The following is an 18,550-nucleotide window of genomic DNA, read 5'->3' on the forward strand; positions in this document are numbered from 1 at the left end:
CCTACTTGCCCTGCACAGTGGTTCTCAGCCCTCAATAAGAACCCTGGGAATCACTGACACCATCACTGTGATCCTGGACCATGGCATCTGTTTATCAGAAACAAGGGTGCCATGACTGCCACATTCTGTGAGAGCTGAGATCCAGCTGCCAATTCTAGCTTAGCATGTGGCCAGCAGCACTCATTGTCTGAAGATGTGCAAAGGTACAGGCCTGATTGGCTTGTGGAGCAGATGGCAACTAGGAAGCTCAAACGGCTGCAACCCCCAGGAAGAGTAGGTGCTCTCCTTCCCACACAAGCCTGAGCCCACCTGGGCACCAGCCAGCTTAGAATCCCAACCATCTGCTGTTTGGAAGACCCCAGATTGGCAGCTCTAGTCACATCCTCTAGACACCTCTCCAGGTGCCTGTCCCTACTGTCATCTCTCAGTCCTCATTCTCCAAATGCTTCTGCCTGCACCACAGGCTCAGGGTGTGGGCACTCTGAAGACCAACTCAGACCATATTGCTTGGGCCAGCTGCATAGACCTGGGCACCAGTGGTCTCCAAGAATCCAAGATAGCCTAGGCCCCAACTGGCACAGAAAACTGTAACAAGGCTACCGTGGGGACATAGTAATGCTGTACTGGGCTAGTCAGCTTGCTTACCGGGTCCACTCCAGGGACTGGCAATGGCTGCCTCTTCTTCCTCTTCCTCTTTCTCTTCATCCTGGGGCCCCATCTCCAACTCCTGCCCCTCCACATCCTCGGGACCTTCTGGGGACCCAGGGGGTGCTGGCACTGTGGATGGATTCATATCTGTAGAGAGAAAACACTGTCACATTCTTGCTGGGCTAGCCTGTGACCAGGAGGGAAACTGAGGCGGGGGGGGGGGGCATACAGTCACCTGTCCTCCTGCCTTATTTAACACTTCAGGTTTCCTCTTGGCCTTGTAAAGCCCTCAGCCCCTGCTGATCACAGCAATAATAATTATTCCTTAGCTGCTGTCTGTCATAGCCCAGTGCCCACCCAGTGTACCTAGGCCTGTGGCCTCTGGCTCACTGGTCTTTGTAACAGCTGGGCCCCTTCACTAGCCCCGCACCCAATTCCAGCCCAAAGGGCATGTTTGCCTTCCTGGCGAGCCAGATAACCAGTGTGGCCCCCGATCGATGCGCTTCTGTAGAGCCCCCTGGGTGACGTCATGGGAACAGCAGATTATTAATACCACGATAAGGACTGTGATTAACATCAAATAAATCAATCCCATGGTATAAAAGTCCTATTATTTTTGGCTATAAATCAAAGTGGCTGGCATCTGAGCTCCAGCCACCGCGAGGAGCCGTGCTGGACCCGCCTGAATGTCAGATATGCTCTTGCGCCGTTATCGCGCCCATCACTGCGTTATCACAGCCGCCGGTGCCAGGTGCAGGCCTGGCTGTTTGTCCCAGATCCTTCCCGGCCCCACCCGCCTACCCCCTCAGCAGCCCCAGCTCCCCAATCAGATAAAGGCCAGCTCCCCGGGAAGCCACGGGTCAAAGTCCAGTAGCCGCCAACCACTTGCCCTTTGGCAGCTGGGCCACAGCTGCCTTAGTGCAGCTCCTGATGGTAACCCTGATGGTGAAGGAGATAAGGTGACAAGCCTATGACCATGGCACCTGCTCTCCTGGAGGTCATCTGGTAGAAACTGAGGCTGAGAGGTGGTCTAGGGCCAGGCATCAGTACTGGATGCTGGCAAAAGCAAAGAAAACAGTCACAGTGACTAAGGTCCTGACTGGAGATTGGCCTGGCACAGGCCACCTCACTCCTGGGCAGGTGTCCCTGGAGAGCTGAGGGTGATGGAGTTAGGGCTTGACCCTGAGGGCTGTTGCCAAGGAAGGGCCAGAGCCTCAGGCTGGGTGCTGGGCCTGGTAAAAAGGAGGGAGATGGGAGGGTTCCTGGTCTGCAGCTGTTCAGTAAGGGACTCTGAGACACTGGCGGGGAGCACATGAGGAGTTCCCAGGGATGAAGGTCTGCAATTTCTGTTCCCTATTCAGACCCCTGAGTATCTCTCTGATGTCCCTTCTGCCCTCTGTGTCATCCCCTTTCTGTCATCTTATTGTCCTGTCATCATAGTACTTCTCCTTTCTCCTTGTTCTGTCCCACACTCCAACTCTACCCCGGCCCACCCCTCTCACTGTGTGCATGCGTGTGCGTGCGTGCGTGCGTGCGTGCGTGCGTGTGTGTGTGTGTGTGTACACGTGCGTGCCTTTCATGTGTGGTGCCCAGAGAACCACCTTGGAGGTCCTTCCTTAGTTGCTCTCTACCTGGTTTTTTGAGATATTGTCTGTCATTAGCCTAAGACCCACCCAATCTGTCTAGGCTGGCTGGCTAGTGAACCCCAGGGTCACACCTGTGTTCACTTTCCCAATGTTGAGATTTTAGAGATGCTGAGGTCCTCCAGCCTGTGTGCAAGCGTGTTATTGGCTGAGCCATTTCCCCAGGTCTTTGTCTTCTTTGTGGTGCCCCCTCTCCCCTCCCTGTTGTCCATCCCTGTGTTCCCTTATACACTTGCTGGCACTGCTGCCAGAGTACCAGCCCTCTTTGCATATGGTACAGGTGTTTCCTTGCGGATCTCTGCTTAAGGCCACTACCTGTCTCTCCTTTACTTCGGTCACATCACCAGTTGATTACCCTCCCAGTGGCACAGTAGCTACATTGTCCAATCAGAGGCTGGTGTGTGTCACAGTGGTACAGTGCTTACCTAACATACTTGAAGCCCTGGGCTTAATCTCTGGCACTGGGGTTGAGGTGGGAAGAGGCTATTGGAGGCTAATTCAGACTCTGCAAAGAGTAGTAGATATGGAATGGTATACCCTTGCGACTTGGGGCTGCAGGTGGAAAAAGGTTCACGGGTATGGAGTGAAGTGCTTCTGAAGCTCAGAGCTGGAGATAGACATGTCAAGGCTTTAGATCACAGTCAGGATACTGAGTCAGGATGCAAGTATCCCTTAGGTGCCTCTCTACCATCCCTCTAGAACTCAGTGGCCTCCAAAATGCAAGCAAAGTGCTGATCTCTCGAATACTCTGCCTCTGTGAGGTCCCTCTTCCCAGGACTTCAAGTCTCACTGTCCTACATCCAGCACCTAGCCTGAACCGGTCTCCTAGAGTTTGGGTGGTGTGGGTGTCTGTGGGGTTTCCTTCCATGGCCTGTCTTCAGCTTCAGAAATGCACTGACCGGGAAAACTGCAGCCAGGAGGCCCAGTAGCGTCTGAGGAGGTCAAGAGGGTGTGACTGTGGGATGATTCTAAACCCAGACTTAGGTCAGATCCTTGCTGGAGTATGAGCTGTGACCCCCAGACAAGCTTCTTAACCTCTCTGGGCCTCAAATCCTTCAGTTCAGCATATAAAGTATGTGTTTTGCCTCCTAAGAGCCTCACAGCTCTTCCTGGGTGCAGTTTGATGCTGTATATGGACCCCAAGCCACAGTCCTGCAGATCCTGTGGACACTGTTTCACAGTGTTAAACAGGCTGGGAGGGGCATGGCTTTCCTGAGGTCTAGCTCTGAACAGGATTTTCCCCACCCATGTCTCAATTATCTTAGCATGAGGTTGAACCTCCAACTCATGCCCAGCAGATACCCCTCTCCCCGATCTCTTTAGGTCCTGGGGACAACCACTGGAGGACACTAGGCATCAGCTACCTGCTGAGGCCCGCTCTCTGACCTCTCTGAGCTCTAGGCAGGACACTGATCTGCACACTTACCTTCTCTGGGTGGGCTTGGGGGCTCCTCTATGGCTGGGGCCTCAGGGGATGTGGCCTCTCGCTCCATGGGGCTGATGTCCATGGCCTGGGTTTCTTCTCTAGCCTCCATATCTCTGAGGGAACCTGTGGACATAAGCCCCAGAAAAATCATGAGGTGCTTCTGGGTAAGGCCACCAAAGCCTGCGTAGAGTGGCTGGCAGGACAAGGGCAAGGTCAGCCATCCTCTGAGGCAGAGGCTGTGACTCCTGGGTCTCCTGGCATCTAGTATGCTCATGATTTGTTTACCTCCCACCCTGCAACAATTCGTAAGCTATGGTGTCACTTGATGTATTTTCTATTCTTTTCCTTCATGTTGTCTGTCCTTCCTTAGGTACCCAACCACACAGCCCCAATAGAAGCCAACATGGGATCCTTTGGGGCTCAGATTGTGTCAGGTCATCCTGCCTCGCAGGCTCACACATAGACTCACAGGCTCACACACAGACTCACAGGCTCATACACAGACTCACAGGCTCACACACAGACTCACAGGTTCACTCACAGACTCATAGGCACACACACAGACTCCCAGGCACACACACAGACTCACAGGCACACACACAGACTCACAGGCTTACTCACAGACTCGCAGGCTCATACACAGACTCACAGGCTCACTCACAGACTCACAGGCTCACACACAGACTCACAGGCTCATACACAGACTCACAGGCTCACACACAGACTCACAGGCTCATACACAGACTCACAGGCTCACACACAGACTCACAGGCTCATACACAGACTCACAGGCTCATACACAGACTCACAGGCTCATACACAGACTCACAGGCTCACTCACAGACTCACAGGCTCACACACAGACTCACAGGCTCATACACAGACTCACAGGCTCACTCACAGACTCACAGGCTCACACACAGACTCACAGGCTCATACACAGACTCACAGGCACACACACACAGACTCACAGGCTCACACACAGACTCACCAGGTCACACAGACCGAGTCACACAGCAGACCTGTCTACTGTTTGCTTATGGCCTCCTGCAGGAAAACTCTCAGGTCCCGTATGTCAAGCCACCGCACACTTGGGGTTTGGTCCAGGGCTCCCTAATGGTGAGTTCTTGTGCTCACTACATTGGGCAAACACATGATGGACACAAACATAGCAGATGCTGGACTGGGTGAGGACACAGGTATCATTCACAGTGGGTGCTGGGCATCTTTGCTCTTCTCCCTCCAGATCAGTTGGGGGGCACCCACCTTGACGTGATAGATGGCAGGCTGGAATAAACACCCAAGATTCTACAATGACTCCCAGAGGACACCAAGTACAGGCCAGGAAGGATGCAACCTCTGAAGTCACCCCAGGGTATCAGTAACAGGAACAGAATTGAGGCCCAACTGAAACCCTTGCCCAGCCTTGCTCCAGTTCATGCTCTTAAGCCACAGCTTATAGGGAATACTTGTCCTGTTATTTTGCGGTCACTGAGGAGGGGAAGAGCCTGTGTCTTGGGCACACCCACTGGCATGGGAGGGGCCTTGAGTCTTAGAGCAGTGAAGCCTGAAGACACTAGAGAAAATAACCCAAAAGGCCATGTGTCACAGGGCCTGAGGATACTTGAGGGTGAGGTGTCTTCCTTAGGGTAGAGGGAGGGGCAGAAGGCATGTGTGAGCCATCTTTGGTTTTGTTTTGTTTTTCAGACAGGGCCTTGAACTTACTATGTCAGCGGTTCTCACACTGGGGATCACTCCTAAGACCATTGGAAAACACAGATATTTACATTAGGATTCATTACAGTAGCAAATCTACAGTTATGAAGTAGCAACATAGCAATTTCATGTTTGGAGGTCACCACAACAGGAGGAATTACTTATATTAAAGAGTTGCAGCATTAGGAAGGTTGAAAACCACTGTACTATGTGGTAGAGGTTCCTGAGTGCTGGGATTACACCTGGTATATGCACTGTGGGGCTCTAACCCAGGGCTTTGTGTATGGTAGACTAGTGCTCTACCAACTGAGCAATGGTCTTGCCACTTCAGAGCCATTTCTGGGGGTAGGCCAGTGTCTTCAGGCAGGGGCATGGTCTAGGATGCACCCCTTTGACACTTGGGGGCCCCCAGCCTTTCACAGCTAACGAAACCTGCTGCTTTCCAGGACAGCAGCTCAGGGCTGCTGCTTTTCAGGAGGGATGGGGGGTTCTGTGGAAGACCTGCAGGCCTATGGCAGGGTCATCAATACCAACACATGTTAACACACACCCAATACCTAAGCCACCGTGGAACCCATGGTACTGGGCATGTCAGTGGCATGGGGGCCTATGAAAATGGAATAGAGAGCCGGGCATTGGTGGCGCACGCCTTTAATCCCAGCACTCGGGAGGCAGAGGCAGGTGAATCTCTGTGAGTTCGAGGCCAGCCTGGTCTACAAAGTGAGTTCCAGGACAGCCTCCAAAGCCACAGAGAAACCCTGTCTCGAAAAACCAAAAAGAAAAAAAAGAAAAAAAAGAAAATGGAATAGAGGCCAGGCTGGGACCAGGTTTTTAAAACGATCTTTCAGACGGAATGGGGGACAGATTTCTGTGTCTGAAGGACTATGGTGGCTGTAATCCAGACCAGGCCATACTACTGGGGTAAGTGCCATCCTATTCACATGGGCCTCGAATGGCCAGCCACCATTCCAGAATGCAGGGGCCTTATGACATTGCATGTGGCTCCTGGGGGCAAGAAAAACCAAAGAACCACAGTGGGAGGGCCAGGAATGAGGGAGGGCAAGCGCGGGTGAGACCAGATGTGGTGTGTGCAAGAAGGCAGTTGCACCTGCAACAGAGTGTAGTGGGTGGAGTGAAAGCAGAGCCCCACCACATTGGCCTCTGAGATCTGGAAAGCAGGGACTCCATCTTCAGCCTGGGACACTGCAGTGACATCACAAGTCCCAGGAAGGGGGAATGAGACAAGTTTCCTAGCTGCAGTCCTGTGGGTGCTAGATCTGGACCCAGCCTCCCAGAGACAGGGCTGAGGCCCACAGTGGCAGCAGACACATGCCTTGACCCATATGGCCTTGAACTAGGGATGGAAAACACTGCTGTAATGGAGGGCCACCCTGAGCAGAGCCACCCTTCAGGACACTGGAGACAGCTCTGCTGAGGCTCAGCACCCATGCCTCTGTAGGAGCTCCATGCCTCTCCAGGGGCTGGAAGGCACCTGGAGTCTCAGTTGTCTGTTCCTGCAATGGGATGAAGCCTGCTGTCAGGGACTCTGGGACTGGCATTGAGCTGGGTCAATGAGAAGGCACAAGCAGAAACACCCTTCCCTAGTAGTGTCATGGAGCCCAGCCCAGTGCCCACCCAGGTGGATCCCCCACACCCAGGCGCCTGGAGCTGGGATGTTCCTCCATTTACAAGAACAAAGGCGAGCGCTCCTCACAAAGCCTGTGGATGAGCGTGAAGAAGAAGCCGGGCTGCGAGGCTGTTCATTCTGATGTTGTTAATTCAGTTCCAGAACAATTAAAATGGCTATGATAATGCAGGAGACAATCACCACTGGCAAACAGAGAGCCCATGGATGTGCTGTGGCACTTCTGCCTGGGGCTGCTATAGCTTTCTGAGCCCTCAGTTGGCTTCAACGGAGCCTAAGCTGGCACTGGGCCCTCTGGTGCACCTAGACCCACGAGGGCTGTAGAGAGTAGGAAAGGGGGAAATTGGCCTTGTATGTCAGGGGTATCCGTGAACCGTGGCTGGACATTGTCCCTCTCCAGGATGCCCTATGCTAGGGTCTCTCTGGGGACCTTCACTGTCTCCAACCAGGCAGAGTGACAGTTAAAACTGTGCCCTTGCTCTTTGACCTTGGGCAAGTCCTTGTACCTCTCTGTACTCCACCTCCTCAGCTATGAATGGAAACTCTCACAGCTGTAGCCTCCCAGGACAGCTTGCTGGCACTATTAAAGTGCAGCTTAGGGTGCTGGGGCTCAGTGCTTTGCAAACACCAGCTGTCACTGGTTACTGACACCAATGGCCCAGCAGGACCAGGAGACGGGGAAAACAGTCATTAAGCACAAGCTGTGTACAAGGGGCCTTGGCTCCCCACTTCACAAATGCCCTTCCTTAACCTCTCTCACTTTCACAGTCCAGTGAGGTCATCTTACAGTCCTGTCTCAGATGGGGAAACTAAGGCAAAGAAGGTTCATGCTGGGTTAGATGTTGGGAAGCCTGGGTTGCACCCACTTTATGAATGAGTAAATTGAGGCCCATCCAACTGAGGCAGAACAGCTTGCCCATGATCCTCAAGGAAAAGGCAAGGGGATGGTGCATGGAGAGAAAGGGACTTGGACAACATTATGACCTGACCAGATAGGCTGCATCTTCAGCACTGTCTTGAACCACACCTCCCATTGCCCATAGTGAGGCTGATGCTAGCCCTGTTGCTTGGCTACTGCCCAGGTTGGAGATGTCTGGGTACAAGACCGCATTTCTGCTAAGTGGCATCCACAGGCCACCATGGTGGTCACCCACAGCCAGAACAGCACTGGGAGCAGCCCCCATAGTGCCCCAAGCCCCTTGGTTATCACAAGGAGCAGATGCCCAAGCGCCCATCCGTCTCCTGCTCATTAAGCCGGACGCCGCTTGGGAATGAAAACATAATAGCTATTTGATTGGGGGTGAGATATTTTGCATATTGGCTCAGAGCTGATAGCGGAATTTCATCAACTCCCTTTTTCATGCTTTAAAACTGAATTATGGAGACAGGCTCTGTGTGGCAGGCTGATGCCCACTTCCTTCTAGGTCCCTGTGTATGTGAGGATGAGTACAGCTCTCTCTCAGCTTTGATGAGTTGCACTGAAGGGTGGTGGTGGTGATTTTGAAATCACCATGTGGAGGTCACTGCAGGTTCTGAGAGAGGGACAAAGTTCCCCAGTCTGTATCCCCCAGGCAGCAAGGTCATGGGTGAGACCCCTGCAGACCATCACATGGGTATGTGAACCACTGTAAGAACCAGAGCAGTAGAATTCACAGACCAAGGCCCACTGGAGCCTGCCTGGCACAGGGTCCTTTCTTTAGGATCACCCAGATAGTCTTTCCTCCCTTCCTATAGATGGAACAAAGATAATTGTGATAGCTGCCTGTACATCCTTGGGCAACAGAGCTCAGAAATGGATCCCAGATAATGACCCCCAGGGACCAGGCAGCCTCATCCCTAACAGCAGTTGTTTCATCTACTTACATACTCATTTATTCACTCATCAAACCTTTCCCATGCCTTTGTTGTGCCAGATTCAGGACCAGGAGCTAGAGACAAACCGGTGACCACATTTTTTTCCCCAAATGAAAAAAAGGTGCCAGCGTGCATGGCATGAGGGAGAGCAGAGGCGTTGTGAGGGGAGGATTCCTGGAGGAGGTGGCAAGGACTGACAAGAGAAGAGGCTCCCTGCCAGCGGGCCAGGGAAAAGGTAGTGGGGTAGAGGGACAACGTACACCAGGCGAAGTAGGGCCAGTCCCTCGTGGAAAATGAGGGGCAGCCACTTGTGGAGGCCGGAGTGCACACAGCCATGTGGGACAGTGGCTGGGGACACAGTCTGGGGCTATTGTGACAATTGATGTTCCTTTCAGGGCCAGGGAGGGCCATCAGGAGGAACAGGAAGCCCCCCCCACCTTGGCTGGTAGAGGCCTAGCCTCTTCACCTCAGTGGAATGGCTTGGCACTGCCAGGAAGGAGACCCTGGCCTCCAGTGGGACCCAGCTGCCAGATAAGGCCCCGATAGCAGAGAGAAAATAGCAACAGATACAGACTTTCCCACCACTGGGCAGCAGGCAACTAGGGCCATGGTGGGGATAGACAGGCGGCAAGATAGCCCTGCCCTCCCCGAGGAGCCGAATTTAGGGAGCTTAGCGTCGCAGGGCTCAGCCCAGTGGGGGACTGTGTCCAGACAGTCCAAGGACCTGCGTCTCAAGTCTAAGGTCTAAAGCCTTACTTCTTGGCTGGCAGACACCATGGCCTATGACAATGGGTCCTGGTCAGCAGGAGTAGGTGGAGTCGAGGCCCCATCTAAGTAGGGAATCTGATCCAGTCAATGCTGGGGCATGGAAACTGAGGCACATGGCATCCCAGAGCTACAGCCTGCTACACACTCCAGGCTCTTCAGACACACTTGAATTTTCTTTCAGTTCTAACAGAATGAGGATACCCCTATCAAAAAGCATTGATGGGGATGTGTTGAGGAACCTTGGAGATGTCTCTGACCCCATGGCCTCCAGTCCTCAGGATGGATTACCTCAGGCCATATTATGCACAGTGCATTGGGGGCAGGGCTCTCACAGTAGGGTCCCTGTCACCTCCAGCCATACTCCTTGGACATGGCCCAAAACCGCCTTGCCAGTAAGGGAAGGTCCAGGCCCCTCAGCATGTGCCCACCTTGTAGGCTTTCCATGTAGGTCATCTGTCCCCAAACCTGTCCTTGAGAGGCTGCTGCCCTCCCTCTGACACTCCTTAGCATATTTAAGGACTTTCCTCCTTCAGAGTCCCCACACCCAGTGGGGTTGTCTGTCTCCTCTGGCACCACCAACTTATTAGGTTGCACACTGTAAGGTCAGAGACCTGTGTGGCCCTCAAGGCTTAGTGGATGTTCAGCGTGCCTGGGAAGGGTGAAGGGCCACTTGAAGCTCAGTGTCTGTCTCAACCTTGACCTCAGATTCAACTCAGGATGGCCCTGGGGAGGTGCTGAAGAGAGAGCACAACAGTGGTGTTTGAGATGAGGATGCTGTTGGAGGTTCAGCATCACACAGAGCCCAGATGGGGCACTGCCCCTTGGGCAGTTGGTCAGATAGCATAGCTTGTTCACTGGAGTACAAACCCTGCTCCAGAAAGGGGGAGCATGTCTGCCTCCTGGGGCTCCCAAGATCACAGTCAGGCTGGGGCTTCAGCCAGAGTCCACCATCTTTGAGCGTGTGACCTGGACATTGACACTGTTCACTACATGGGTAGCATAGGGGTTGAACAGATATGGGATGGGACAGGTGGACTTTCTTACCCAGCATATCCCAGAGAGCACTCCCACAGACCCTGGGATGGGGGAGTACACAGGTCTTTCTGAGAAGTCTGAGCCCTATGACCTTCTGGGTCCTGCCTGATTCTCTCTATCCTGTTGTGGTTTTAGGTGGCTGGCCTGCTGACTGCTTCTGTGCACGGCCTACACCAACTGGCATGGACTTGAAGCTCAGGCCATTCTGGAAGGTGATATATACCTTCCTTATTCACTGGGCAGTCTTACAGAGGCACCAAGTAGGGGGTCTGATGGAGAGCCAGGACCCACATTCTAGTAAACACAGGTCCAGACAGACCTCAGCATTCAAACACTAAAAAGATCCTACTGAGATATCATTCACACACAATAAAATACAGGCTTTTCCTGCTGCTTGGCTTTTAAAGGCATAGATCTTTACTGGAAAAAAAAAACGGGTGTGTGGGGGCAACACACAGCCTAGATAAAATACAGGGCTCTATGTGACCCTGACTTGTGAAAAGAAACACACTCTGGTGACCTGAGGTCAAGTTGGTTCCAAAAACTTTAAAAGGAGTCACTGAAAATCTCTGACGTCAGTCACCTTCCCTTGCCTGTCCCCAGAGGACCCAGAGCTTCATGCAGCTGTGAAACACCTCCCTCCCTCCCCCCAGGGCATGGCTGGCCCAGTGGTCTCCACTCCTGGGAATCTTTTCCACTCCTGTTTCCAATACTCTAAGTAGACAGTTCTGACTTAATAGACAGAATGTGGTAGGCTTCACTACCCCAAGTCTTGGCCTGTTGCTGTTCTGGCTAGTCTGTGTGGGACCCAGGCACCCCAGGCATGTGCTGCCAGTGGCTTCACACAGTAACAGTAACTAGAGACAGTGCCAGGGACTCTGGTCAGGCCCTTGGGCTAAGGAAGGGCTGCTGGAGCTCTGAACATTCCAACTCCAGTGGCACTTGACTCTCCAGTTTGCTGTTACCCTGTCTTAAGTGTGGGAAACTGAGGCACAGAGTGACAGGGTCTCTCAACCAGAAGAACAGCAGCACCTGGTAAGGCCCTCAGAGTCCTGCCCTCCCCAATCCTGGTTTACAGTGAAGAGAAGCAGGGATGGCCTTGTCTAGAGTTACTGAGTAGGATTCCGATACAGGTTCATGAGAATCTCAGGACTGAGTCTTGCTTCTTCCTTTGTTTGGCTCAGTTTCCCTCATGATCCCACATCTTCCCGCTCATCTCTGCTTCTGTCCATCCCTGGTCCCTATGTCTGTTCCTGGAACCAGAGCCTGGGCTCTGTTAGCTGCTACTAGCATAGCTAGAGTGAACACCCTGTTTTGTGGGGATGCCCTCTGGCCACTCCTTGGTTGTCTGTAATCTTTAGAAGCTTTGGCTCCTTTATTCCAGATTCCTGTAGATTGCTCTCAATAGCTTCCTTGGGTCTTACCAGCACCACCTTGCAGGAATGTTGATTCCAAGGGCAGATGAGGAAACTGAGGCAGGAGGCAATCATCCTAGCCACCACTTGGCCTTAGGGTAGCTGCTTATACTGCTATTTGGGGACTTACATAATGAAAGGCTCTGGAGGGATCAGGAAGTTCCAGGCAGGTCCATCCCAGGCTGGGGACTGACTGTGCAGACAAGAGGGGGCATTCAGTCTGGAATGGCGACGGGGATATAGGCCTCTGTATTTCAGAGGATTGGTTCAGTCCAGAGGGGATGTGGAGGTACTGAGGCTTTAAGTTACGACTGAGAACACCCCAGGGAAGGCACTTAGGCAGTGTGTGCAGGAAGGCCTAGGGCCAGGAGGGGGCACAGAAAGTCCCAGTTGAACTCCGAGGGCTAAAAGCCTGGAAGAGAGCTAAGGTTTAATCTGGGTACTGTGAGCGGCACTGCTAGATGCCAAGCTTGAGGAGGCAGGGCCTGGTGGGTTGTGTACCGGGCCCTTGCTCCCGGAGGTTTCAACAGCTGCCTCTGTGGGCTCCCTCAGGATCTTCCCCTTGGCCTGAGCCTGGTTCCTCTCTTAGGCCAGGTCTAACTGGCAAGTTGGTCTCCTATCCTGTCCCCAGGGACAGGACAGGAGCCTGGGTGGGGCAAGGCTGAGAGAAAGGGAGGCTAGGAGGAGGGAAGAGGGCCGGGGGCCTGAGAAAGCCCAGCCGGGCTGATAGAGAGAGATTGGTTTCAGCCGGAGCCTCAGGCCTGCCAAGTCCACATCCTATCTACGGCCTGCGCTTACTCAACATTCATCACAGCTGAACTCAGAAACTTTATCAACGCTAAAGGTTGGCGCCATCTCTAGGCCCAGCCACTCCTGTCCCTCCCCTCGATGGGCCTGATAGCCACTGATAGATTACACAAGATTGTTTCCCTCCGGGAACCCATGGCCTATGCTTCTGGGGGAGGGGCTGCATGAGGGAGGGCCCAGGACACCTCAGGGGCTGGATTTGTGCATCCTGAGGATGGTCAGTGAGAGCACTGGGGGCCTTGTGCCAGGATGGGGCCTGGGGCTGTGGAGGCCACGTGCCAGGCAGGGGCGGCCAAGGCCACAGCTCAGAGCCTGGAGCAAGAGAGGAGGAAACAAAACGGTGAAGATGGGCGCCGAGGCCTGGGGCGATAGGAGCTGAGCATGCGAGCACACTTCACTAAAGGAGCCATCGCTGCATGGTACGCGTCAGAGGGATGAAGGAAGACGGCTGCTCGGGAGGAGGTGGCCCCTGTGTGACGAGCCGTCCACTCAGTAGGCTGCGTTGTGCCAGTCAGGCAGAGCACAGTGCCCTGTTCACCCATGAGACCCTGTGCTCCGTGTCTGTCACATCCTCACCAACACCATCAGTGCCCACGCCCCCCTCCCAAACCCAACCCAGCCCAACCCAACCCCACTCAGCATCCGCTCCTCCATCTCTGATTCAAGAATGCTCTCAACACTGTGGGGCTTCCACATCAGTGTCCCAGTCACGCTCCCTTCCCTGTCTCTATCAGGGACTCCTCAGTCTCCTTGTCTGTGGTAATGCCAGCATCTCAGGCTGACTGGACCCCTAGTTCCTCTCCTTCCTTTTCCTCCCAAGACAGACAAGGCTGATCTAGAAACCAAGCAGGTAGCCCTTATCCAGTAATAGACACCCTGTAATCCTGGGGGAAGGAGGTCCTTCAGCAGAGGCCGTGGCCGGTCCTGGAAGGCCTTGTGATGGTATAGGACAGGCATGTGCTCCCGACCCTCAAACCCATTTTATAAAAACAGATGACAGAGAGCCAGAGTGTGGGGGCCAAGACTGAGATCGTGAGGTCACTACTGACGCTACCTCCCTTGGGTCTCAGCCCAAGTGCTCTTGTGGACCTTATGTCACCACTATTTTGTACTTCCACATTTAAAAAGACAGCGCCACACCTGTGGCTTGACGGTGCAGTGGGAGTCAACACCAGACTCCCGCCTCCATGGGCTTTGAAAATAAACAGGTACAGAATGAGCAACTCTAGACACTGCTGCATCCAGAATAGCCTCGTCATGTGGGTGGGGGAAAATGAGGCCTGGGGCAGGGTAGAGGTCCAGAAACTATCCTGGCAGGGTGAGGGACTATGTTTCTTTCCCATTTTACAGATTAGGAGGCTGAGGTATGACAAATAGGAATCCCTGTCCTCACCAGAGCTTGGGGCCATAGAGGCCTAGACACAAGGTTCCTAGTGAATCACTGGGTAGCGGGGGGGGGTTGGGAGGGTGGGGTTGGGGGGTGGGGGTGAGGACAATAACATGCACAGGGCCTGGAGGAGACTGGGGGAGCTACCAGCCTTTGCTGCCTGTCTTTGCCCCACTTCTCACCTCCCCATTCCTATTTGGCACAGGAGCTGAATACACTGTTTGTGGAATGCCCAGGTCCTGGTGCCCAAGGGTGTGGCCTAGGCTTTGAGGTCAGCAGAGGTTACTCAAAGGCCAGCCTGTCCAAGGCAAACACAAGGATCCCCAAGAAGGATCAGAAGCCTGGAGGACTTCCACCCTGTGGGTCTAGGCTGAACAGGTGCAAACTCTTGTTTTAAGGTGAAGCTCCACCCCCTCCATGGAACTTCAGTCAATGCCTGAGCCTCAAGTCTGCTTATTTGCACTCTATTTTCATTGGCTGCTAGCATGGGTTGGACAGCGGTGGGAGGAACCTATGTTCTGTTCTGAGGGCAGGGGCTCAGTAGTGCTGTTCTTAGGAGCCCAGGAAGTTGAGACATCGAGAGGGCTTTGGGGTTTGTAGGGGTTAAGGAGCGGGAGGCAGAGGTAGGACTGAGTCTAGGGGGTGTTCTGGAAAGTGTTAGATTCTGTGTGACCCAAGGAAGACTCAGGCAGAAAGAAACTTTATGGGAAGGCTGGTTCATTCAGGCCCCACTATAACTATCCTGGGAACTTAAACCCATCCTGGGTACCTTAGAGGAAGATACTGACTCAAGGTCACACAGCCAATATGCAAGGGGTACCATGGGGACCTCTCCCAAATGGCACCCAGTCCAGGACACTCGACCCCTGCTGCCATGTCTCAGAATGGGCCATTTGTGTCTTCCCTTTGCAAAATGATGAGGGCGAGGAGCCCAACTTTTCCTTTAGATTTAGGGGCCATCTCTCCTGGTTGGGCCATGGGCTTGGCAGTATGTGTAAGTCTGCACCGCTTTTGTTCCTGGCATTTGGAGGGGTGAGATAAGGGAAAAGAACCGTGAGTGAGCAGGCAGATAGATGGGGCGATAGCGCTCCTCCACGCATGGTGCCTATCGCTCTTTTTATCAAGGTTCCCTTTCTTTCTTCTTTTTGTTGGGGGCCTGGGAGGGTGGAACACACCCACCCCATTCCCTCCCACACCCGTGGAGCTTAGGGAGCAGGCCTCCCTCTTTCAGGCACCAGCCAGAAAGGGAGACACAGGCCTAGAGGAGCACCTGGGAGGGTAGGGGACCTAAGGCACCTGTCTGCCAGGATTCCAGGCTTCCCTAGCTCTGTCTCATCAGCTCCTCACAAGGACCTGCAAGGACACTCACTGTCTTGTTTAATGGGTGAGGTAGCCATGCCTAGTGAAGTGAAGTGTCTGGCCAAGGCCATACAGCCAGGGCAGATGGAGCTGAGAGCCCAGCTACACCTCTCCGGCCTGGAGGCTAGCAACCTGGTTAAGATCTGGTGGTCAGTTAAGGGGCCCTGGGGTCCATGGGGTGGCCAGTGAACATGGCTAGAGGTTCTGCAGAGCAGGTCCAGGGCCTGTAGGATGTAATCTTAGCATTTTTAGCATCCACAGCCCTGTTCACAGATATAGAAACTGAGGCTCAGGATAGGGAGATACCCGAAGGATGAAGGGCAGGCTGGACCCTAACCCCCTCGTGTCCCTGGGTTGGCTGATTCTGTGCGTGACTCTTGTGACACTCCAGGTATGAAATTCTGGTGATTGGTGGTGGTGCTGGTGATAATGACCCAGGCTGACAAAGACAAACATTCTAGAAACATCTAGGTGGTGGTGATCAGAAACCCTAAGCCTGACACCTCAGCTCGGAGTCCTGTGGGAGCTATCTGTCCTAGAGGGCTATAGCAGCTCCCAGAGGCAGCGTATCTCAGCCTGGGAGCTACAGGTGCACACTACCATACCGGGCTCTTTTGTATGGGGCTATGGATCTGAACTCTGATCCCTGCACTTGTGCGGAGAGCACTTTGCTGACCGAGCTGCCTCTCCAGCCCCTCAAACCAACTTTCTCACCAAAGGAGCCTGTGGAGCAAATGACATGACTATAAGCAATAAGATATGCTAATTTAGCCAGGCATGGTGGTGCATGTCTTCAATCCCGGCACTCAGGAGGCAGACAGGAGGGTCTCTGACTTCAAGGTCAGCCAGACCAATTTGCACAGATTCAGGCATGGGGCTGGATAGTGCTGAGCATTTGTCTTCTCTGTGCCCACTCCTTCCCTTTAAAGTGGAGGGGCCTGGCCCCTTTACAGAGGTGAGCAGCTATAACTGCAAATACCCCAGAACCTCCAGGTAGATGGAGACTCAGATTGGGACAGAGCATCTGGGTCAGAGTGCCTCCTGTGCTGTGCAACCTTGGGCAATTTACTCAACCTCTCTGAGCCTGAGTCATTAGAAGAAAAAAGAGGGATAATGGGAGGACTCAATGTCATAGGCAGGATAAGCCCAAGGGTGTATACACAACTCAATCAAGATAGCTATCCTCAGTATGGCCACTATAGGGATCATCATACCTGGGAAGACCAGGACCTGTAGGAAAGCTCCTCCCTCCTCAGGCCTTCCCATCTCTGAGAGTCCAGTGTTTCAGTTCTCACGGCTGAGTTTATACACACAGGAGCGGGGCAGAGCTGAGTGCCCCATCACACTGGACCCAGCTGGGCTCCGCAGGGCTTTCTGGCCCCCACCCCAGGAGGTGTTGGGGCTGCAGGGCCTCGGTTGCTCTTCTCACGCAGCAGGTGCCTCACTCCTCCAAGGCTGCCTCACCTGTCCCTCACCAGGAGGATTAGCCTGGCGCAGCCCTAATCTTGGCGCATCACACCATCAGCGAGGATCTTGGATCAGCTGAAGGAGGCGGCTTTATCCAGACAAGCTTGCAGCGGCACCTGAGTCCCATCTGGGTGCCGCCCGTCACAAGTGGCAGCTGGGCCGAGCTGGGAGGCAGGATGGCTGAGGACAAACCTGGAGCCAACTGGGCCTCTGAGCTGCAGCGCAGAGCCCTCACAGCTGGTGGGCGTGGCTTTGCATGGGCACCTTGACTGAACTACCGACTGTCTAACCAGGCACTGCAGGGCAGCAGGGCACCCAGGCAAAGTTGCCTGGTGAGGCTGCAGAGGCAAACAGGCCACATTGGTGCAGAGATCTGCCCAAGGCTGTGTGTGTGCTGGGGGCTGCCATCGGTCTTCAAGGCTAGACCCTGTGGCCTGGAAGTCTGTGTACCAGCGTCTTCTCTGAGTGGGGCCTGCTGGACCTAACTGAGTCTGGCCACAGTTTCAGTAACTGGACATTTGGTGGCTAACAGCCTGGCCTAGAGGCTGGGAGAGCCATCTCCTTAGAGTCTGCCAAGGGCTCCCCTCTGGGGCCCCTTTCTCTCCACCCTCCTCCCTACCTTCCTTTTCAAAAACATAATTTATCTGTGTATTATCAAGAAATCCAGACACTTTAATCAGCGAGCTATGAAGTCAGAATTTCCATTCTTATCTGCGGGAGGAGTGGAAGGAGAGGAGATAGCGCGGATCGCTGGTGGGGAATGTTAATGGGCGGGAGCCCAGGCCGCTGGCCACCGAGACGTGGGTATCTCCTCCATTATCGAGCCGTATCTTGCCAACCATCTCAGTGCAGTAATGGGGCCAGTTCAACTTTCCGAGTTATCACAGGAGCTGAAACCTGCGCCGGAGGAGGCTGGGACCAGAGACAGTGCAGGGAGGACCAGGTTGCGGCTGCTCCAGGAGAGGGCTAGCTGGCCAACTGAGTAAAGGCCTGGTGTCCATGGACTGTTCAGGCTGCCCTGTCCCTGGGCAACTGTACTTGGTCAAGCTGGGTGTGGGACTCAATAGGGGAGACCAAGGAGGAGGTGCTGCGGTGGTCCAGGAAGCAGAAAGAGGCAAGTGGCATAAAGGCGGCAGAGGAGAGAAGCCTGATGAGTCTATGCAGCTCTGATCATTGCTAAAACCCTGGCCCAAAGTCATACAGTGGGGGGCAATGTTGACACCAGAGCTAGCTGTGGTTGAGACCCATTTGAGAGCCTCAGACTCTGGGCTTGAAAATGGGTGTGACTGCCCCCTCTTGACTAGCAACCAGTGGCCATTGCTCTCTCCCACCCCATACATCCAGAGAGTGGCTCTCCCAGGGATCTGATCTGCAGACTTT

The 18,550-nt window shown here is 53.9% G+C and overlaps 1 protein-coding gene across 4 annotated transcripts in view; it reads right to left on the bottom strand.

Moving 5' to 3' along the window:
- The window catches only part of Zfpm1 (zinc finger protein, FOG family member 1), a 58,195-nt gene that overhangs the window by 30,200 nt on the left and 9,445 nt on the right, over positions 1-18,550 (bottom strand). For all 4 annotated transcript variants that reach the window (XM_040735563.1, XM_013115723.3, XM_013115722.3 and 1 more), the window contains exons 2-3: positions 3,718-3,840; positions 646-795 (exon numbers count right to left, since the gene is read on the bottom strand). In XM_040735563.1, the coding sequence (XP_040591497.1) occupies positions 646-795; positions 3,718-3,826 (259 nt within the window). In that variant the 5' untranslated portion in view covers positions 3,827-3,840. The remainder of the gene's footprint in view (positions 1-645; positions 796-3,717; positions 3,841-18,550) is intronic.

This window comes from Mesocricetus auratus, unplaced genomic scaffold (genome assembly GCF_017639785.1).
Source record: "Mesocricetus auratus isolate SY011 unplaced genomic scaffold, BCM_Maur_2.0 Super-Scaffold_6723, whole genome shotgun sequence".
Classification (NCBI taxonomy): domain Eukaryota; kingdom Metazoa; phylum Chordata; class Mammalia; order Rodentia; family Cricetidae; genus Mesocricetus; species Mesocricetus auratus.